The sequence below is a fragment of the Panulirus ornatus genome, chromosome 49 (genome assembly GCF_036320965.1).
Source record: "Panulirus ornatus isolate Po-2019 chromosome 49, ASM3632096v1, whole genome shotgun sequence".
NCBI classification, from domain to species: domain Eukaryota; kingdom Metazoa; phylum Arthropoda; class Malacostraca; order Decapoda; family Palinuridae; genus Panulirus; species Panulirus ornatus.
The window spans coordinates 10,255,963-10,280,267 of NC_092272.1; the positions used below are offsets into that span (position 1 = coordinate 10,255,963).

Below are 24,305 nucleotides of genomic sequence, written 5' to 3' on the forward strand. Positions count from 1 at the left end.
CTCAATTCCTGGCACTACCTCTCTAGTGCAGGAAATGGTGAGCATGTAGTTGGGGGGGAAATGGCTGTGAGAAGAGTGTTGACACTTTGAATGTGAGTGACATCTGACCATTTCCCTGAAACATACAGGATGAACTTAGGTCCAAATGAACCCCAAAAGATAGATGCCGTGCAGTCTTTGAGCAACTTTTCTTCATTCAGAAAACTTTGTTTTTTGGTCCAAGAAAAACAAACATTAGGTTTCTGTAAATATAAACTACAAAAGCAGTATTCATTCTTTAATCATGTTATATTTCCACAGAACGTACCTTCCTAATAACAATAAAACTTTTACTTTTGTCTACAAGGCAAAATTATATCTTTCCCTACGGGAAAATTGGATAAGTAATGCATTGTATCATTTGATGCTTCATGTAGTTTCTTTGTGTTATAATGTCCAGTCATAACCGATAAGTGGCAGCTAACACAAATGCAATTCATTACTTTGCTAAATTGTGCAATATGTAATCACAATTTGAATTTAGTATCTGTTTAGTGCACTTCAGTATTTGATGCACATTATACATTATCTGAGCTTTATTTGCAATAATACATTTTATATAAACATAGTGAGATAGCCTGAAAAAGAGGCTTGTGAGAAGGGATACCAGAAGAGACTGTAAATTGGCAAAAGGTGAAAGTAATGAAGCTAGGAGGAGTGGGTGAGGAATGGGAAGTGTTTAGGGAAGCACTGCTCTTCACCATTTCCATTTACAACACTGAACACCCCATGTACACCAATTATACCCTTAACTGCCACATTACTCACTTTTGCATTCAAATCACCCATCACTATAACCCAGTCTCGTGCATCAAAGCTGCTAACACAATCAGCTGCTCCCAAAACACTTGTCTCACATGATCTTTCTTCTCATGACCAGGTGCATAGGCAACAATAATCACCCCTCTCTCTCCATCCACTTTCAGTTTTACGTATATCAATCTAGAGTTTACTGTCTTACACTCTATCACATACTCCCACAACTCCTGCTTCAGGGGTAGTGCTACTCCTTCCTTTGCTCTTGTCTTCTCACTAACCCCTGACACTTTACTCCCAAGACATTCCCAAACCATTCTTCCCCTTTACCTTTGAGCTTTGTTTCACTCAGAGCCAAAACATCCAGGTTCCTTTGCTCAAACATACTACCTATCTCACCTTTTTTCTCATTTTGGTTACATCCACACACATTTAAACACCCCAATCTAAGCCTTTGGGGAGGATGAGCACTCCCCGCATGACTCCTTCTTCTGTTTCCCCTTTTAGAAAGTTAAATACAAGGAGGGAGGGTTTCTAACCCCCCCACCTTAGTCACCTTCTACAACATGCGGGGAATATGTGGGAAGTATTCTCTCTCCCCTATCCATATATATGTATGTATATGTGCGTGTGTGGGCATTTATGTATGTACATGTGTATGTGGGTGGGTTGGGCCATTCTTCGTCTGTTTCCTTGTGCTGACTCGTTGATGCGGGAGACAGCGATTAAGTGTAATAAATAAATATATATAATATATATTATGTATTATGTATTATTATACCCAATCACCGTTTCCCGCATCAGCGAGGTAGCGCAATGAAATAGAGCAAGGATGGCCCAACCACCCACATACACACTTTAATGCCGATACATGCACATATACATTTCAACCCCCATACACACACACTATGCCCCAGCGATGTAGCACCAGGAAAAGACAAAAAAGGCCACATTCATTCCCACTCAATCTCTAGCTGTCATGTGTAATGCACCCGAACCACAAATCCCTTTCCACATCTAGGGCCCATAGACCTTTCCAGGCTTTACCCCAGACTCTTCGCATGCCCTGGTTCAGTCCACTGACAGCATATCGATCCCGATATACCACATTGTTCCAATTCACTCTTTTCCGTGCAAGCCTCTCATCCTCCTGTATGTTCAGGCCTTGATTGCTCAAAATCTTTTTCACTCCATCCTTCCACCTCCAATCTGGTCTCCTGCTTCTCCTCGTCCCCTTCACCTCTAACACATACATCCTCTTTCTCAATCCTTCCTTACTCATTCTCCCCATGTGTCCAAACCACTTCAACACACCCTCTTCTGCTCTCTCAACCACACTCTTTTTATTTAAACACATCTCTCTTACCCTTTCATTATTTACTCAATCAAACCACCTCACACCACACACTGTCCTCAAACATTTCATTTCCAAGACATCCACCCTCTTCCGTACAACCCTAAATATAGCCCATGCCTCACAACCATATAACATTGTTGGAACTACTACTAATTCAAACATACCCATTTTTGCTCTTTGAGATAATGTTCTCTCCTTCCACACATTCTTTATTGCTCCCAGAACCTTCACCCCCTCCCCCACCCTGTGACTCTCTTCCGTTTCCATGGTTCCATCCGCTGCCAAATCCACTCCCAAATATCTAAAGCACTTCACTTCCTCCAATTTTTCTCCTTTCAAACTTACTTCCCAATTAATTTGTCCCTCAACCCTACTGAACCTAATAACCTTGCTCTTATTCACATTTAGTCTCAACTTTCTCCTTTTGCACAGTTTTCCAAACTCAGTCACCAACCTCTGCAGTTTCTCACATGAATTAGCCACTAAAGCTGTGTCATCAGTGAGCAACAACTGACTCACTTCCCAGTCCCTCTCATCCGCAACAGACTGCATACTTGCCCGTCTTTCCAAAACTCTTGGATTTAACTCCCTAACCACCCCATCCAACAACAAATTAAACAACCATAGGGACATCACACACCCCTGTCGCAAACCAACACTCGCTGGAAACCAATCAGTCTCCTCTCTTCCTACTCATACGCATGCCTTACATTCTTGGTTAAAACTTTTCACTGATTCTAGCAACTTACCTCCCACACCGTGTACTCTTAAAACCTTTTACAAAGCATCTCTGTCAACCTTGTCATATGCCGTCTCCAGATCAATAAATGCTACATATGAATCCATCTGCTTTTCTAAGTATTTCTCACATACATTCTTCAAAGCAAACACCTGATCAACACATCCTTTACCATTTCGGACACCACACTGCTGTTCCCCAATCTGATGTTCTGTACATGCCTTCACCTTCTCAATCAATAATTTCCCAGGAATACTGAACTTATGCCTCTGTAGTTTGAAGACTCACCATTATCTCCTTTGCCTTTATATAATGGCACTACACGTGCATTCTGCCAATTCTCAGGCACTTCATAATGATCCATACATAAACTGAATATCCTTACCAACCAGTCAACAACACAGTCACCCCCATTTTTAATAAATTCCAGTGCAGTACCATCCAAACCCACCGCCTTGCCAGATTTCATCTTCCGCAAAGCTTTTACTATCTCTTCTCTTCTTACCAAACCTTTCTCCCTGGCTCTCCCACTTTGCACACCACCCTGACCAAAACACCCTATCACCAAACACATTTAAGAAACCTTCAAAATACTCGCTCCTTCTCCTCATTCATCACTACCTGTTGTTACCTCCCCACTTGTCCCCTTCAATGTTCCCATTAGTTCCCTTGTTTTATGCATGTTATTTACCTCCTTCCAAAACATCTTTTTATTCTCTCTAAAATTTAATGATACTCTCTCACCCCAACTCTCATTTGCCCTCTTGTTCACCTCTTGCACCTTTCTCTTAACTTCCTGCCACTTTCTTTTATACATCTCCCAGTAATTTTCACTACTTCCCTGCAAGTATCATCCAAAATGCGCCTCTTTTCTCTTTCACCAACAACCTTACTTCTTCGTCAGACCACTCACTACCCTTTCTAATCTGCCCACCTCCCACCTTTCTCATGCCACATGCCTCTTTTGTGCAAGTCATCACTGCTTCCCTAAATACATCCTATTCCTCACCCACTCCTCTCTCGTCTTTTGCTCTTACCTTTTGCCATTCTACACTCAATCTCTCCTGGTATTTCCTCACACAAGTCTCCTTTCCAATCTCACTTACTCTCACCACTCTCTTCTCCCCAACATTCTCTCTTCTTTTCAAGATATCTCTACAAATCTTCACAAAATAGTGATCAGACATTCCATCAGCTGCCCCTCTCAGCATATAAACATCCAAAAGTCTCTCTTTTTCACACCCATCAGTTAACACTTAATCCAATAATGGCTATCTCTCCTACTCACATACATATACTTATGTATATCTCTCTTTTTAAACCAGGTATTTCCAATCACCAGTCTTTTTCAACACACAAATCCACAAGCTCTTCACCATTTTCATTTACCACACTGAACACCCCTTGTACACTAATTGTTCCCTCAACTGCCACATTACTCACCTTTGCATTTAAGTCACCTATCATTATAACCTGCTCTCATGCATCAAAGCTGCTTACACACTCTGCTGCTCCCAAACACTTACCTCTCATGATCTTTCTTCTTGTGACCAGGTGCATAGGCTCCAATAATCACCCATCTCTCTCCATTTGCTTTCAGTTTTACCCAAATCAATCTAGAATTTACTTTCTTACACTCTATCACATATTCCCACAACTCCTGCTTCAGGAGTAGTGCCACTCCTTCCTTAGCTCTTGTCCTCTCACCAACCCCTGTCTTTACTCCCTAGACTTTCCCTAACCACTCTTTCCCTTTACCCATGAGCTTCATTTCACTAGGAGCCAAAACATCCAGGTTTCTTTCCTCAAACGTATTATCTATCTCTCCTTTCTTCTCATCTAGGTTACACCCACACACATTCAGACACCCCAATCTGAGCCTTTGAGGAGGATGAGCCATGACATCACACAGCCCTGCCTCACACCTACATGTATCCCAGACTCGCTCAACTCTCCATCCACTTTTACATATGCATTTGTTCATCTATAGAAGGCTTTCACACTCACATTTGCTCCTCCTTAGAAGGCTTTCACACCATCCAACAGTTGTCTCCCCTTCCCATATATCCTTAACACATCCCATACAGCATTCCACTCGAATGTCATGTGCTTTCTCTAGATCCATAAAAGCTGCATACAGCTTCTTACCTTTTGCAAATTACTTTTCCATGGTCATCTTTACCACAAATATCTGATCCACACATCCCCTACCTTTCCTATAACCCCATTACTCTTCACTTATTCTGTATTCAGTCACTTCCATCACTGTCAATTAATATTCTTGTATAAACTTTTCCTGGTATGCTTAACATACTTATTCACCCACAACTGCTCCATACATTCTTAGCACATTTCCCTTTGAATAAAGGAACAATAATAGCTTTCACCCAATCTTCAGCACAACCCTCTGTTTCCATGCTAAATTACATATGAGATGCATCCACTCTATCACTTTCTCGTCCATACTTCAGCATTTCAGCCATAATCCCATCCATTCCAGGAGCCTTTCCTACCTTCAGCCTCATTATTGCTCCTCTTATCTCCCTTTTTGCTACAGGCCCTTGCACTTGTATCCTTTTCCTTCCATCTTCCAAAATCATGTATGTAACAACTGCTGCCTCTTTTCCCACATTCATCAGTTCTTCAACATATTTTTTCCATCTTTCTTTCACTTCCACCTTTTGATTCAAGAACTCCCCTTCCTTACTTCTCACATTAATGTTTCCACTCATACATCCATCTCTCACCCTTTCCACCTCCTTCCAGTATAGTTTCTTGTTTCCCACAAACTTTTCACTTAACTTTCTTTGCTTTCCTCTATCAGCTTCTTAACATTTCACTTATATATTTTGTATTCTTCCCTCCTATCGAGCAACCTAGCATATGCCTTTTTCTTCTCTTCCACAGCATTTCTAATCTCTTCTGTCCACCATGGATTTCCCTTTTTATTACTGTAACTCACTGCCTTGTATCCAACTGCTAATTCTACAACCTTTGATTGTATTTCTCTAAACATTTTAAACACCTCATTCATACAAGACTGCATCCCTACATTCACTACACTTTCATCTAAGTTTTCAGTTACCTTCTTTTCATATTCCTCCCTCCATTTTTTCTGATATATCTTCTTGCTTGCCAACATTTTTACCTTTCCATTCTTCCTTACACCATACCTCCACTTCTTGATCCTTATCCCCACAAGAACCATGAAATGGTCAGTCTCTCTAAAGAATCCTCTTATGACTCTAGCATTTAGCATGGCCTTTCTCAATCTTTCCTCTGCTGCTACATTGTCAATCAAAGCCTTTTGCTCTTCTCTTCCATCATTCCTCATCCATGTATATCTGCGGATTATTTTGTGGTGAAAAAAGGTGTTAGCAAGGAATGAACCCCTCTCAGCACGAATATCCTTAAGATAACTTCCATTCTCATTTACTCCTTGCACTCCCCATTCACCAACTATATCATCACATCCCACTTTTGCATTCATATCAACTAATACGACCATGTTTCTCTTATTCTCAAAACCATTTATAGAGTCATTCAAATTTCTCCAGAAAAGCTACATTTCATCCTTACCTTGTCCAGTCTTCATATTCACAGGAGCATTTACACATACCCATGCATACTTCACAATCCCAATCTCTCCTTTCACCCACACTATTCTTGATCCATCCCATCCATGATGTGTAACACCCTCTGTCAATCTTGGTGATATCAGAATTGCCCATCCTTCTTTTCCTCTTCCCTGATAATTTTCACTCATTCTCATCCATACCACACTTCCCTCCATGCCCTCCCATAACTTACATTCATTTCCATTTTCACTCCAGTAACTGCACTTTGCAGAAAATGAGAACCATGATAAGTCAGACCATCTGTGGAAAATTAGGCCTGTGATTTTTGGATCAGAGAAAAGTAATAGATAAGTGGCTAGTGCTACTCACAGGAACATTGTTGTTCAAACAGTACATTTCATATAAGCACCACATGATTAGAACAAAGACATTTGTCTTGCATGATTGTAAGAATGGAATGGTCATGTACACAAGCAGTGAGGGTGACATTCTCAAGAATGACCACCTTGGCATGTCTATGGCAGTGGTGAAAACGATCTTAGAAAAGTGCCTAGGAAAAGACCATATTCTATAGATTGATGCTGGGTCACAAGCCCATATTACTAGTGCCTGTGAGTCATATGCAGAACAGAAAACATAACTAAGGTCATCCTAGAAGGCAGGCAAGAGGAGAGTAAGGTGTTCATGTCAAGGAATATGCTTAGTCTGTGCCAGTATGACAAGCATGAAATCACCTTGCTTACAACACATCACAAGGGAAATATGAAAGACAGTGGTAAAGTGAACCATAAGACTAGTACTAAGAAAATGAAGCCAGATGCTGTGATAGAATATGTACATAATATTGAGTCTGGTAGATAAGTCAGATATGTAAAATGGGACTGCAGAAAGTGTGCAAAAATCCATAATGTATGAAAAACTTGCATTCTTTCACTTGGTTGATATGATTTTGGAACACATGCTATGTTCACGGTGAAAAAAGGAAAAACAATATCAAGAGAGTTTAGGTACAATATATGGGAACAAATTTTGGAAAAGTATGGCAATCATTACAATGCAAGGAGGCTGTCACAGCATAGGTGATCCTAACAGACTTGTGTTTCCTAAAATTTCTAAATGTGCAGACTTTTGAAATATCCTCACTCATCACTGTTACAACACTTCTTGCCTGAGACATTTTTGACAATGTATACATTTCTGATATTTCTAAACAAGGAAAGGATTAACTAATCTGGGGTTTTGGTACCACAAAGCAGCAATATGGTGTGCTAGAGAGAGTTATCAACTTTTATAAAGGTCTTATCTGGCCCTTCTGTTATAAAATGAATAGAACATTAATATCAAATTGTTACATATACTGTACCATAAACAATGACTAGCAAAATTATGATATTTTCATGTGCAAGTTTTTCAAGTCCATGGTAAAAAGTTTGAGTACAAGATAACACCTATCAAAAAATACAACAAAAAGTAAGATAAAATAACTTGTCCCCAGAATGGTTTTGGAAACTCGGAAATAAGAGAAACTTTATATCGCTTGGTCATGTTGGTGAGGCATTCAGCACGGTCATTGCTGTCTCCTTTGGAGCTTTGCCCAACTGAGTGCTTTGGTTGGTCCGAGATGAGATGAGCAGCAAACCAGTATACTACTGGACAACTTGAGCATAACAGCCGTGTAGTAACCTGTAAATACAGTCTGAATTACAGTACACTGTGAATTAACTAAATTCTCTTGAGGATGGGAAAATGTTGGGTTAACTAAAATACACCCTAAAAACAACTTATGGTAAAATACATATATCATGCCATCTCACACTAGACCAATATCATTATGCAAGCCATCAAGAAGCACATACCACAAGGAAATACAAAGAAATATAACTTAAACTTCTCCACACAAGTTGCAAACCTCATAAAACAAAGAATCTTGTTCCAACAAAATCACTCGCTACCCACAGAAATTGCAAAACAAATCCAAACTCAACAGATGATGATTACTAATCTAATCAATGAATGGCAAACAGCAAATTGACACTCCTTTCTTAACACTGTTTCCCCTTTTAGAGAGTTAAAATACAAGGAGGGGAGAGTTTCCAGCCCCCTGCTCCCGTCCCCTTTAGTCGCCTTCTATGACACGTGAGGAATGCGTGGGAAGTATTCTTTCTCCCCTATCCCCATGGAAGTGGAAGTGAATCATAGGGTGAGGGAGGGGGTGAAAGTTCTGGGAGTGTTAAAGAATGTATGGAAGTCGAGAACATTATCTCAGAAAGCAAAAATGGTTATGTTTGAAGGAATAGTGGTTCCAACAATGTTATATGGTTGTAAGGCTTGGGCTATAGATAGAGTTGTGCGGAGGAAGGTGAATGTGCTGGAAATGAGATGTTTGAGGACAATATGTGGTGTGAGGTGGTTTGATTGAGTAAGTAATAATAGGGTAAGAGAGATGTGTGGTAATAAAATGAGTGTAGTTGAGAGAGCAGAAGAGGCTGTTTTGAAATGGTTTGGTCACATGGAGAGAATGAGTGAGGAAATATTGACCAAGAGGATGTATGTGTCAGAGGTGGAGGGAACAAGGAGAAGTGGGAGACCAAATTGGAGGTGGAAAGATGGAGTTAAAAAGATTTTGAGTGATCGGGGCCTGAACATGCAGGAGGGTGAACGGTGTGCAAGGAATAGAGCAAAATGGAATGATGTGGTATACCAGGGTCGACGTGCTGTCAATGGATTGAACTAGGGCATGTGAAGCGTCTGGGGTAAACCATGGAAAGTTCTGTGAGGCCTGGATGTGGAAAGGAAGCTACGGTTTCGGTGCATTATTACATGACAGCTAGAGACAGAGTGAGAATGAATGTGGCCTTTGTTGTCTTTTCCTAGCGCTACCTCGCGCACATGTGGGGGAGGAGGGGGTTGTTATTTCATGTGTGGCGGGGTGGCGATGGGAATGAATAAAGGCAGACAGCATGTACATGTGTATATATGTATATGTCTGTGTGTGTATATATAGGTATACATTGAGATGTATAGGTATGTATATGTGCGTGTGTGGACGTGTATGTATATACATGTGTATGTGGGTGGGTTGGGCCATTCTTTTGTTTGTTTCCTTGCGCTACCTTGCTAACGCAGGAGACAGCGACAAAGCAAAATAAAGTAAATAAATATCCTTAACACTATGAATTGCAAAACCTATGACAATGAACTTCATTAATGAAACACTTCTGACCTAATCCAATAATATTTCTTCTCTCATAGAACACATAAACATTATTAAAAAATCAACCACAACCCTAAACAGAAAAGTTACAAAAAACCTACAAAAATCTATCCTGAAATTTGTATTGCGACACACACAATACAAATAAAACCTTGAATTCTCCTCTCAACAGGCTCTGAAAACATATCAAACTTTCACATAAAATACTTAGGCCCATCTTTAGTCCAGATATCTTTAACCACTCCTGGCTACACAACAAAATCCCTAACATCAAGAAATCTGCAAACATAATAGTTCTAAAAACCCTCTAAGTCATTCAGGTTCCCTTCTTTTACCACATTATATCACTTATGTCTTCAGTGTCCAAACTCTCTGAAAAGTGATCCACAACAGACTCAAGCAAAATATCCCACTTTCACCTACATAACTCAATCACTTAGCTACTACAGGTTGAACCTCTTTAATCTGGCAACCTCAGGACCTGGCCATTACCAGACCACAGAATATGCCACTAAACAGAAATTGACTCCTAAGAGAACCCCCCCTATGTAAATATACATCTGACCCCTAGTCTTGCCAGCTCACTCCACATGCATATTGCTGTATTATCAGAGGTAGAACAAAGCTTAAAACAGGAAATAATATGATTAATGCTTCCAAACAAGGTTTTTATTGTTACATCAGATTACATCAGAAGTACCCCTAGATGGAGACTCCTTAGTATCTTGGGCATGGGTTTTTCGCGGCATATGATGCCAATACAGAGCAGTTTTATCAGCAAATTTATCCACAAACTTTATCACAGCTTTGTGACAAGTAGTTAATGTAACGAACGACCCTGGGTTGGTAGTTGGCTTTAGTCAACTCATTACTAATGTTGTTTTCTTGTTATCATCAAGGCAGCCAGGCAACCAGCTCATACACTCTCTCTCGCCCTGTACATACTACTGTTGGTTTAATAGAGAATTGGAGTTTTTATCAATACTTTTAATATGCATTACACTATGAGCTTCAGTGTGAATCACAGGATGGGGAGGGGGGCAAAGGTTCTGGGAACGTTGAAGAATGTGTGGAAGGTGAGAATGTTATTTTAGAGAGCAAAAATGGGTATGTTTGAAGGAATAGTGGTTCCAACAATGTTGTATGGTTGCGAGGCGTGGGCTATAGATGGGGTTGTATGGAGGACGGTGGCTGTGTTGGAAATGAAATGTCTGAGGACAATATGTGGTGTGAGGTGGTTTGACCGAGTAAGTAATGAAAGGGTAAGAGAGATGTGTGGTAATAAAATGAGTGTGGTTGAGAGACGAGAAGAGGGTGTGTTCAAATGGTTTGGACACATGGAGAGAATGAGGAGGAAAGATTGACAAAGAGGATATACGTGTCAGAGGTGGAGGGAACAAGGAGAAGCAGGAGACCAAATCGGAGGTGGAAGGATGGAGTGAAAAAGATTTTAAACGATCTGGGCCTGAACATGCAGGAGGGTGAAAGATGTGCAAGGAATAGAGTGAATTGGAATGATTTAGTATACTGGGTTCAACATGCTGGCAATGGATTGAACTAGGGCTTGTGAAGCATCTGGGGTAAACCATGGAAAGGTCTATGGGGCCTGGATGTGGAAAGGGAGCTGTGGTTTGGGTGCATTACACATGATACCTAGAGACTGAATGAGCTAGAGACTGATTGTGAATGAATATGGCCTTTCTTGTCTTTTCCTAGCACTACCTTGCACACATGGGGGGAGGGGGTGCCATTTCATGTGTGGGACAGCGGTGACGGGAATGGATGAAGACAGCAAGTACGAATATGTACATGTGCATATATATATATGTCTGTGTATGTATATGTATGTATACATTGAAATGTATAGGTATGTATATGTGTGGCTGTGTATATATATATATATATATATATATATATATATATATATATATATATATATATATATATATATATATATATATATATATATATATTTACCAGGAATACTCAACAAACTTATACCTCTGTAATTTGAGCACTCACTCTTATCCCCTTTGCCTTTGTACAATGGCACTATGCACGCATTCCGCCAATCCTCAGGCACCTCACCATGAGTCATACATACATTAAATAACCTTACCAACCAGTCAACAATACAGTCACCCCCTTTTTTAATAAATTCCACTGCAATACCATCCAAACCTGCTGCCTTGCCGGCTTTCATCTTCCGCAAAGCTTTCACTACCTCTTCTCTGTTTACCAAATCATTTTCCCTAACCCTCTCACTTTGCACACCACCTCGACCAAAACACCCTATATCTGCCACTCTATCATCAAACACATTCAACAAACCTTCAAAATACTCACTCCATCTCCTTCTCACATCACCACTACTTGTTATCACCTCCCCATTTGCGCCCTTCACTGAAGTTCCCATTTGCTCCCTTGTCTTATGCACTTTATTTACCTCCTTCCAGAACATCTTTTTATTCTCCCTAAAATTTAATGATACTCTCTCATCCCAACTCTCATTTGCCCTTTTTTTCACCTCTTGCACCTTTCTCTTGACCTCCTGTCTCTTTCTTTTATACATCCCCCACTCAATTGCATTTTTTCCCTGCAAAAGTCGTCCAAATGCCTCTCTCTTCTCTTTCACTAATACTCTTACTTCTTCATCCCACCACTCACCACCCTTTCTAATCAACCCACCTCCCACTCTTCTCATGCCACAAGCATCTTTTGCGCACTCCATCACTGATTCCCTAAATACATCCCATTCCTCCCCCACTCCCCTTGCTTCCATTGTTCTCACCTTTTTCCATTCTGTACTCAGTCTCTCCTGGTACTTCCTCACACAGGTCTCCTTCTCAAGCTCACTTACTCTCACCACCCTCTTCACCCCAACATTCACTCTTCTTTTCTGAAAACCCATACAAATCTTCACCTTAGCCTCCACAAGATATTGATCAGACATCCCTCCAGTTGCACCTCTCAGCACATTAACATCCAAAAGTCTCTCTTTCGCACGCCTGTCAATTAACACGTAATCCAATAACGCTCTCTGGCCATCTCTCCTACTTACATAAGTATACTTATGTATATCTCGCTTTTTAAACCAGGTATTCCCAATCATCAGTCCTTTTTCAGCACATAAATCTACAAGCTCCTCACCATTTCCATTTACAACACTGAACACCCCATGTATACCAATTATTCCCTCAACTGCCACATTACTCACCTTTGCATTCAAATCACCCATCACTATAACCCGGTCTCGTGCATCAAAACCACTAACACACTCATTCAGCTGCTCCCAAAACACTTGCCTCTTGATCTTTCTTCTCATGCCCAGGTGCATATGCACCAATAATCACCCACCTCTCTCCATCAACTTTCAGTTTTACCCATATTAATCGAGAATAAGTTTGTTGAGTATTCCTGGTAAATTATATGGGAGGGTATTGATTGAGAGGGTGAAGGCATGTACAGAGCATCAGATTGGGGAAGAGCAGTGTGGTTTCAGAAGTGGTAGAGGATGTGTGGATCAGGTGTTTGCTTTGAAGAATGTATGTGAGAAATACTTAGAAAAGCAAATGGATTTGTATGTAGCATTCATGGATCTGGGGAAGGCATATGATAGAGTTGATAGAGATGCTCTGTGGAAGGTATTAAGAATATATGGTGTGGGAGGAAAGTTGTTAGAAGCAGTGAAAAGTTTTTATCGAGGATGTAAGGCATGTGTACGTGTAGGAAGAGAGGAAAGTGATTGGTTCTCAGTGAATGTAGGTTTGCGGCAGGGGTGTGTGATGTCTCCATGGTTGTTTAATTTGTTTATGGATGGGGTTGTTAGGGAGGTAAATGCAAGAGTTTTGGAAAGAGGGGCAAGTATGAAGTCTGTTGGGGATGAGAGAGCTTGGGAAGTGAGTCAGTTGTTGTTCGCTGATGATACAGCGCTGGTGGCTGATTCATGTGAGAAACTGCAGAAGCTGGTGACTGAGTTTGGTAAAGTGTGTGGAAGAAGAAAGTTAAGAGTAAATGTGAATAAGAGCAAGGTTATTAGGTTCAGTAGGGTTGAGGGTCAAGTCAATTGGGAGGTGAGTTTGAATGGAGAAAAACTGGAGGAAGTGAAGTGTTTTAGATATCTGGGAGTGGATCTGGCAGCGGATGGAACCATGGAAGCAGAAGTGGCTCATAGGGTGGGGGAGGGGGCGAAAATTTTGGGGGCCTTGAAAAATGTGTGGAAGTCGAGAACATTATCTCAGAAAGCAAAAATGGGTATGTTTGAAGGAATAGTGGTTCCAACAATGTTGTATGGTTGCGAGGCGTGGGCTATGGATAGAGTTGTGCGCAGGAGGATGGATGTGCTGGAAATGAGATGTTTGAGGACAATGTGTGGTGTGAGGTGGTTTGATTGAGTGAGTAACGTAAGGGTAAGAGAGATGTGTGGAAATAAGAAGAGCGTGGTTGAGAGAGCAGAAGAGGGTGTTTTGAAGTGGTTTGGGCACATGGAGAGGATGAGTGAGGAAAGATTGACCAAGAGGATATATGTGTCGGAGGTGGAGGGAGCAAGGAGAAGAGGGAGACCAAATTGGAGGTGGAAAGATGGAGTGAAAAAGATTTTGTGTGATCGGGGCCTGAACATGCAGGAGGGTGAAAGGAGGGCAAGGAATAGAGTGAATTGGAGCGATGTGGTATACCGGGGTTGACGTGTTGTCAGTGGATTGAATCAAGGCATGTGAAGCGTCTGGGGTAGACCATGGAAAGCTGTGTAGGTATGCATATTTGCGTGTGTTGACGTATGTATATACATGTGTATAGGGGGGGTTGGGCCATTTCTTTCGTCTGTTTCCTTGCGCTACCTCGCAAACGCGGGATACAGCGACAAAGTATAAAAAAAAAAATATATATTTATTTTTTGCTTTGTCGCTGTCTCCCGCGTTTGCGAGGTAGCGCACGGAAACAGACGAAAGAAATGGCCCAACCCACCCCCATACACATGTATATACATACGTCCACACACGCAAATATACATACCTACACAGCTTTCCATGGTTTACCCCAGACGCTTCACATGCCCTGATTCAATCCACTGACAGCACGTCAACCCCGATATACCACATCGATCCAATTAACTCTATTCCTTGCCCTCCTTTCACCCTCCTCCATGTTCAGGCCCCAATCACACAAAATCTTTTTCACTCCATCTTTCCACCTCCAATTTGGTCTCCCACTTCTCCTCGTTCCCTCCACCTCCGACATATATCCTCTTGGTCAATCTTTCCTCACTCATTCTCTCCATGTGCCCAAACCACTTCAAAACACCCTCTTCTGCTCTCTCAACCACACTCTTTTTATTTCCACACCTCTCTTACCCTTACGTCACTTACTCGATCAAACCACCTCACACCACACATTGTCCTTAAACACATCATTTCCAGCACATCCATCCTCCTGCTCACAACTCTATCCATAGCCCACGCCTCGCAACCATACAACATTGTTGGAACAACTATTCCTTCAAACATACCCATTTTTGCTTTCCGAGATAATGTTCTCGACTTCCACACATTCTTCAAGGCTCCCAGGATTTTCGCCCCCTCCCCCACCCTATGATCCACTTCCACTTCCATGGTTCCATCTGCAGCCAGATCTACTCCCAGATATCTAAAACACTTTACTTCCTTCAGTTTTGCTCCATTCAAACTTACCTCCCAATTGACTTGACCCTCAACCCTACTGTACCTAATAACCTATATATATATCCTGGCTGATGGAGCTTTGTATGTTCTATGAAGGTGCGCGTACATATACACTTTATTCGTATTCATATAACTCTGCGTTGTACAGTCAGGTTCGGTAAAACGCTCTCAGCTGGCTATGTGTTCTGTTCGGAAACAACCGATAGACCCCGTTGCTCACCATAGTGAGATGAAGGGTATTCGAGTACTTAGTATTTCGAATAGTTGTTTCCTATTATACAGTCCCTTAGCCTAGCGGTTAGCATGCCTGCCTCTTGCACAAGGGGTCCCAGGTTCGATCCTGGCTGATGGAGCTTTGTATGTTCTATGAAGGTGCGCGTTCATATACACTTTATTCGTATATATATATATATATATATATATATATATATATATTATATTATATGGGAGCGGGAGGCCAGAAATCCTCTCCTCCTTGTATTAACTTTCTAAAATGGGAAACAGAAGAAGGAGTCTCGCGGGGAGTGCTCATCCTCCTCGAAGGCTCAGAGTGGGGTGCCTAAATGTGTGTGGATGTAACCAAGATGTGAAAAAAGGAGAGATAGGTAGTATGTTTGAGGAAAGGAACCTGGATGTTTTGGCTCTGAGTGAAACAAAGCTCAAGGGTAAAGGGGAAGAGTGGTTTGGGAATGTCTGGGGAGTAAAGTCAGGGGTTAGTGAGAGGACAAGAGCAAGGGAAGGAGTAGCAATACTCCTGAAACAGGAGTTGTGGGAGTATGTGATAGAATGTAAGAAAGTAAATTCTCGATTAATATGGGTAAAACTGAAAGTTGATGGAGAAAGGTGGGTGATTATTGGTGCATATTCACCTGGGCATGAGAAGAAAGATCATGAGAGGCAAGTGTTTTGGGAGCAGCTGAATGAGTGTGTTAGTGGTTTTGATGCACGAGACCGGGTTATAGTGATGGGTGATTTGAATGCAAAGGTGAGTAATGTGGCAGTTGAGGGAATAATTGGTATACATGGGGTGTTCAGTGTTGTAAATGGAAATGGTGAAGAGCTTGTAGATTTATGTGCTGAAAAAGGACTGATGATTGGGAATACCTGGTTTAAAAAGCGAGATATACATAAGTATACTTATGTAAGTAGGAGAGATGGCCAGAGAGCGTTATTGGATTACGTGTTAATTGACAGGTGTGCGAAAGAGAGACTTTTGGATGTTAATGTGCTGAGAGGTGCAACTGGAGGGATGTCTGATCATTATCTTGTGGAGGCTAAGGTGAAGATTTGTATGGGTTTTCAGAAAAGAAGAGTGAATGTTGGGGTGAAGAGGGTGGTGAGAGTAAGTGAGCTTTGGAAGGAGACCTGTGTGAGGAAGTACCAGGAGAGACTGAGTACAGAATGGAAAAAGGTGAGAACAATGGAAGTAAGGGGAGTGGGGGAGGAATGGGTTGTATATAGGGAATCAGTGATGGATTGCGCAAAGGATGCTTGTGGTATGAGAAGAGTGGGAGGTGGGTTGATTAGAAAGGGTAGTGAGTGGTGGGATGAAGAAGTAAGAGTATTAGTGAAAGAGAAGAGAGAGGCATTTGGACGATTTTTGCAGGGAAAAAATGCAATTGAGTGGGAGATGTATAAAAGAAAGAGACAGGAGGTCAAGAGAAAGGTGCAAGAGGTGAAAAAAAGGGCAAATGAGAGTTGGGGTGAGAGAGTATCATTAAATTTTAGGGAGAATAAAAAGATGTTCTGGAAGGAGGTAAATAAAGTGCGTAAGACAAGGGAGCAAATGGGAACTTCAGTGAAGGGCGCAAATGGGGAGGTGATAACAAGTAGTGGTGATGTGAGAAGGAGATGGAGTGAGTATTTTGAAGGTTTGTTGAATGTGTTTGATGATAGAGTGGCAGATATAGGGTGTTTTGGTCGAGGTGGTGTGCAAAGTGAGAGGGTTAGAGAAAATGATTTGGTAAACAGAGAAGAGGTAGTGAAAGCTTTGCGTAAGATGAAAGCCGGCAAGGCAGCAGGTTTGGATGGTATTGCAGTGGAATTTATTAAAAAAGGGGGTGACTGTATTGTTGACTGGTTGGTAAGGTTATTTAATGTATGTATGACTCATGGTGAGGTGCCTGAGGATTGGCGGAATGCGTGCATAGTGCCATTGTACAAAGGCAAAGGGGATAAGAGTGAGTGCTCAAATTACAGAGGTATAAGTTTGTTGAGTATTCCTGGTAAATTATATGGGAGGGTATTGATTGAGAGGGTGAAGGCATGTACAGAGCATCAGATTGGGGAAGAGCAGTGTGGTTTCAGAAGTGGTAGAGGATGTGTGGACCAGGTGTTTGCTTTGAAGAATGTATGTGAGAAATACTTAGAAAAGCAAATGGATTTGTATGTAGCATTTATGGATCTGGAGAAGGCATATGATAGAGTTGATAGAGATGCTGTGTGGAAGGTATTAAGAATATATGGTGTGGGAGGCAAGTTGTTAGAAGCAGTGAAAAGTTTTTATCGAGGATGTAAGGCATGTGTACGTGTAGGAAGAGAGGAAAGTGATTGGTTCTCAGTGAATGTAGGTTTGCGGCAGGGGTGTGTGATGTCTCCATGGTTGTTTAATTTGTTTATGGATGGGGTTGTTAGGGAGGTAAATGCAAGAGTTTTGGAAAGAGGAGCAAGTATGAAGTCTGTTGGGGATGAGAGAGCTTGGGAAGTGAGTCAGTTGTTGTTCGCTGATGATACAGCGCTGGTGGCTGATTCATGTGAGAAACTGCAGAAGCTGGTGACTGAGTTTGGTAAAGTGTGTGGAAGAAGAAAGTTAAGAGTAAATGTGAATAAGAGCAAGGTTATTAGGTACAGTAGGGTTGAGGGTCAAGTCAATTGGGAGGTGAGTTTGAATGGAGAAAAACTGGAGGAAGTGAAGTGTTTTAGATATCTGGGAGTGGATCTGGCAGCGGATGGAACCATGGAAGCGGAAGTGGATCATAGGGTGGGGGAGGGGGCGAAAATTCTGGGGTCCTTGAAGAATGTGTGGAAGTCGAGAACATTATCTCGGAAAGCAAAAATGGGTATGTTTGAAGGAATAGTGGTTCCAACAATGTTGTATGGTTGCGAGGCGTGGGCTATGGATAGAGTTGTGCGCAGGAGGATGGATGTGCTGGAAATGAGATGTTTGAGGACAATGTGTGGTGTGAGGTGGTTTGATCGAGTGAGTAACGTAAGGGTAAGAGAGATGTGTGGAAATAAAAAGAGCGTGGTTGAGAGAGCAGAAGAGGGTGTTTTGAAATGGTTTGGGCACATGGAGAGAATGAGTGAGGAAAGATTGACCAAGAGGATATATGTGTCGGAGGTGGAGGGAACGAGGAGAAGAGGGAGACCAAATTGGAGGTGGAAAGATGGAGTGAAAAAGATTTTGTGTGATCGGGGCCTGAACATGCAGGAGGGTGAAAGGAGGGCAAGGAATAGAGTGAATTGGAGCGATGTGGTATACCGGGGTTGACGTGCTGTCAGTGGATTGAATCAAGGCATGTGAAGCGTCTGGGGTAAACCATGGAAAGCTGTGTAGGTATGTATATTTGTGTGTGTGGACATATGTATATACATGTGTATGGGGGGGGTTGGGCCATTTCTTTCGTCTGTTTCCTTGCGCTACCTCGCAAACGCGGGAGACAGCGACAAAGTATAATAAAAAAAAAATAATATATATATATATATATATATATATATATATATATATATATATATATATATATATATATATATATATTTCTTTTCTTTTAAACTATTCGCCATTTCCCGCGTTAGCGAGGTAGCGTTAAGAACAGAGGACTGGGCCTTTTTTGGAATATCCTCACCTGGCCCCCTCTGTTCCTTCTTTTGGAAAAAAAAAAAAAAAAAAAAAATGAGAGGGGAGGATTTCCAGCCCCCCGCTCCCTCCCCTTTTAGTCGCCTTCTACGACACGCAGGGAATACGTGGGAAGTATTCTTAATCCCCTATACCCAGGGATAATATATATATAATAATATAATATAATATATATATATATATGCCTCGCTGGTGCGGGGGACGGCGACGGGGCAAAGTGAATAAATAGATAAATATATATATGTAGCATTTATGGATCTGGAGAAGGCATATGATAGAGTTGATAGAGATGCTCTGTGGAAGGTATTAAGAATATATGGTGTGGGAGGAAAGTTGTTAGAAGCAGTGAAAAGTTTTTATCGAGGATGTAAGGCATGTGTACGTGTAGGAAGAGAGGAAAGTGATTGGTTCTCAGTGAATGTAGGTTTGCGGCAGGGGTGTGTGATGTCTCCATGGTTGTTTAATTTGTTTATGGATGGGGTTGTTAGGGAGGTAAATGCAAGAGTCCTGGAAAGAGGGGCAAGTATGAAGTCTGTTGGGGATGAGAGAGCTTGGGAAGTGAGTCAGTTGTTGTTCGCTGATGATACAGCGCTGGTGGCTGATTCATGTGAGAAACTGCAGAAGCTGGTGACTGAGTTTGGTAAAGTGTGTGGAAGAAGAAAGTTAAGAGTAAATGTGAATAAGAGCAAGGTTATTAGGTACAGTAGGGGTGAGGGTCAAGTCAATTGGGAGGTGAGTTTGAATGGAGAAAAACTGGAGGAAGTGAAGTGTTTTAGATATCTGGGAGTGGATCTGTCAGCGGATGGAACCATGGAAGCGGAAGTGGATCATAGGGTGGGGGAGGGGGCGAAAATTTTGGGAGCCTTGAAAAATGTGTGGAAGTCGAGAACATTATCTCGGAAAGCAAAAATGGGTATGTTTGAAGGAATAGTGGTTCCAACAATGTTGTATGGTTGCGAGGCGTGGGCTATGGATAGAGATGTGCGCAGGAGGATGGATGTGCTGGAAATGAGATGTTTGAGGACAATGTGTGGTGTGAGGTGGTTTGATCGAGTAAGTAACGTAAGGGTAAGAGAGATGTGTGGAAATAAAAAGAGCGTGGTTGAGAGAGCAGAAGAGGGTGTTTTGAAATGGTTTGGGCACATGGAGAGAATGAGTGAGGAAAGATTGACCAAGAGGATATATGTGTCGGAGGTGGAGGGAACGAGGAGAAGAGGGAGACCAAATTGGAGGTGGAAAGATGGAGTGAAAAAGATTTTGTGTGATCGGGGCCTGAACATGCAGGAGGGTGAAAGGAGGGCAAGGAATAGAGTGAATTGGAGCGATGTGGTATACAGGGGTTGACGTGCTGTCAGTGGATTGAATCAAGGCATGTGAAGCGTCTGGGGTAAACCATGGAAGGCTGTGTAGGTATGTATATTTGCGTGTGTGGACATATGTACATGTGTATGGGGGGGGGGTTGGGCCATTTCTTTCGTCTGTTTCCTTGCGCTACCTCGCAAACGCGGGAGACAGCGACAAAGTATGAAAAAAAAAAAAAAAAAAAATATATATACATATATATTTAGGGAATCACTGATGGATTGTGCAAAAGATGCTTGTGGCATGAGAAGTGTGGGAGGTGGGTTGATTAGAAAGGGTAGTGAGTGGTGGGATGAAGAAGTAAGATTACTAGTGAAAGAGAAGAGAGAGGCATTTGGACGATTTTTGCAGGGAAAAAATGCAATTGAGTGGGAGATGTATAAAAGAAAGAGACAGGAGGTCAAGAGAAAGGTGCAAGAGGTGAAAAAGAGGGCAAATGAGAGTTGGGGTGAGGGAGTATCATTAAATTTTAGGGAGAATAAAAAGATGTTCTGGAAGGAGGTAAATAAAGTGCATGAGACAAGGGAGCAAATGGGAACTTCAGTGAAGGGCGCAAATGGGGAGGTGATAACAAGAAGTGGTGATGTGAGAAGGAGATGGAGTGAGTATTTTGTAGGTTTGTTGAATGTGTTTGACGATAGAGTGGCAGATATAGGGTGTTTTGGTCGAGGTGGTGTGCAAAGTGAGAGGGTTAGGGAAAATGATTTGGTAAACAGAGAAGAGGCAGTGAAAGCTTTGCGGAAGATGAAAGCCAGCAAGGCAGCAGGTTTGGATGGTATTGCAGTGGAATTTATTAAAAAAGGGGGTGACTGTATTATTGACTGGTTGGTAAGGTTATTTAATGTATGTATGACTCATGGTGAGGTCCCTGAGGATTGGCGGAATGCGTGCATAGTGCCATTGTACAAAGGCAAAGGGGATAAGAGTGAGTGCTCAAATTACAGAGGTATAAGTTTGTTGAGTATTCCTGGTAAATTATATGGGAGGGTATTGATTGAGAGGGTGAAGGCATGTACAGAGCATCAGATTGGGGAAGAGCAGTGTGGTTTTAGAAGTGGTAGAGGATGTGTGGATCAGGTGTTTGCTTTGAAAAATGTATGTGAGAAATACTTAGAAAAGCAAATGGATTTGTATGTAGCATTTATGGATCTGGAGAAGGCATATGATAGAGTTGATAGTGATGCTGTGTGGAAGGTATTAAGAATATATGGTGTGGGAGGCAAGTTGTTAGAAGCAGTGAAAAGTTTTTATCGAGGATGTAAGGCATGTGTACGTGTAGGAAGAGAGGAAAGTGATTGGTTCTCAGTGAATGTAGGTTTGCGGCAGGGGTGTGTAATGTCTTCATGGTTGTTTAATTTGTTTATGGATGGGGTTGTTAGGGAGGTAAATGCAAGAGTTTTGGAAAGAGGGGCAAGTATGAAGTCTGTTGGGGATGAGAGAGCTTGGGAAGTGAGTCAGTTGTTGTTCACTGATGATACAGCACTGGTGGCTGATTCATGTGAGAAACTGCAGAAGCTGGTGACTGAGTTTGGTAAAGTGTGTGAAAGAAGAAAGTTAAGAGTAAATGTGAATAAGAGCAAGGTTATTAGGTACAGTAGGGTTGAGGGTCAAGTCAATTGGGAGGTGAGTTTGAATGGAGAAAAACTGGAGGAAGTAAAGTGTTTTAGATATCTGGGAGTGGATCTGGCAGCGGATGGAACCATGGAAGCGGAAGTGGATCATAGGGTGGGGGAGGGGGCGAAAATTCTGGGAGCCTTGAAGAATGTGTGGAAGTCGAGAACATTATCTCGGAAAGCAAAAATGGGTATGTTTGAAGGAATAGTGGTTCCAACAATGTTGTATGGTTGCGAGGCTTGGGCTATGGATAGAGTTGTGCGCAGGAGGATGGATGTGCTGGAAATGAGATGTTTGAGGACAATGTGTGGTGTGAGGTGGTTTGATCGAGTAAGTAACGTAAGGGTAAGAGAGATGTGTGGAAATAAAAAGAGCGTGGTTGAGAGAGCAGAAGAGGCATTTTTGAAATGGTTTGGGCACATGGAGAGAATGAGTGAGGAAAGATTGACCAAGAGGATATATGTGTCGGAGGTGGAGGGAACGAGGAGAAGTGGGAGACCAAATTGGAGGTGGAAAGATGGAGTAAAAAAGATTTTGTGTGATCGGGGCCTGAACATGCAGGAGGGTGAAAGGAGGGCAAGGAATAGAGTGAATTGGATCGATGTGGTATACCGGGGTTGACGTGCTGTCAGTGGATTGAATCAGGGCATGTGAAGCGTCTGGGGTAAACCATGGAAAGCTGTGTAGGTATGTATATTTGCGTGTGTGGACGTATGTATATGCATGTGTATGGGGGTGGGTTGGGCCATTTCTTTCGTCTGTTTCCTTGCACTACCTCGCAAACGCGGGAGACAGCGACAAAGCAAAAAAAAAATATATATATATATATTTTTACTTTATTTTTATTTTGCTTTGTCGCTGCCTCCTGCGTTTGCGAGGTAGCGCAAGGAAACAGACGAAAGAAATGGCCCAACCCACCCCCATACACATGTATATACACACACGTCCACACACGCAAATATACATACCTATACATCTCAATGTACACATATATATACACACACAGACACATACATATATACCCATGCACACAATTCACACTGTCTCCCTTTATTCATTCCCATCGCCACCTCGCCACACATGGAATACCATCCCCCTCCCCCCTCATGTGTGCGAGGCAGCGCTAGGAAATGACAACAGAGGCCCCATTCGTTCACACTCAGTCTCTAGCTGTCATGCAATAATGCCCAAAACCACAGCTCCCTTTCCACATCCAGGCCCCACAGAACTTTCCATGGTTTACCCCAGATGCTTCACATGCCCTGATTCAATCCACTGTCAGCATGTCAACCCCGGTATACCACATCGATCCAATTCACTCTATTCCTTGCACGCCTTTCACCCTCCTGCATGTTCAGGCCCCGATCACACAAAATCTTTTTTACTCCATCTTTCCACCTCCAATTTGGTCTCCCACTTCTCCTCGTTCCCTCCACCTCCGACACATATATCCTCTTGGTCAATCTTTCCTCACTCATTCTCTCCATGTGCCCAAACCATTTCAAAAATCCCTCTTCTGCTCTCTCAACCACGCTCTTTTTATTTCCACACCTCTCTTACCCTTACGTTACTTACTCGATCAAACCACCTCACACCACACATTGTCCTCAAACATCTCATTTCCAGCACATCCACCCTCCTGCGCACAACTCTATCCATAGCCCATGCCTCGCAACCATACAACATTGTTGGAACCACTATTCCTTCAAACATACCCATTTTTCCTTTCGGAGATAATGTACTCGACTTCCACACATTCTTCAAGGCTCCCAGGATTTTCGCCCCCTCCCCAACTCTATGATTCACTTCTGCTTCCATGGTTCCATCCGCTGCCAGATCCACTCCCAGATATCTAAAACACTTTACTTCCTCCAGTTTTTCTCCATTCAAACTTACCTCCCAATTGACTTGACCCTCAACCCTACTGTACCTAATAACCTTGCTCTTATTCACATTTACTCTTAACTTTCTTCTTTCACACACTTTACCAAACTCAGTCACCAGCTTCTGCAGTTTCTCACATGAATCAGCCACCAGCGCTGTATCATCAGCGAACAACACCTGACTCACTTCCCAAGCTCTCTCATCCACAACAGACTTCATACTTGCTCC

The 24,305-nt window shown here is 42.1% G+C and overlaps 1 protein-coding gene across 5 annotated transcripts in view; it reads right to left on the reverse strand.

Moving 5' to 3' along the window:
* Positions 1-264: 264 nt before the first annotated feature.
* The window catches only part of PIG-V (phosphatidylinositol glycan anchor biosynthesis class V), a 160,285-nt gene continuing 136,244 nt past the window's right edge, over positions 265-24,305 (reverse strand). For 4 of the 5 annotated variants that reach the window (XM_071690960.1, XM_071690957.1, XM_071690959.1 and 1 more), the window contains exon 8: positions 265-8,152. In XM_071690960.1, coding sequence (XP_071547061.1) covers positions 7,880-8,152 — 273 coding nt within the window. In that variant the 3' untranslated portion in view covers positions 265-7,879. The other variant, XM_071690961.1, reaches the window with a different exon arrangement.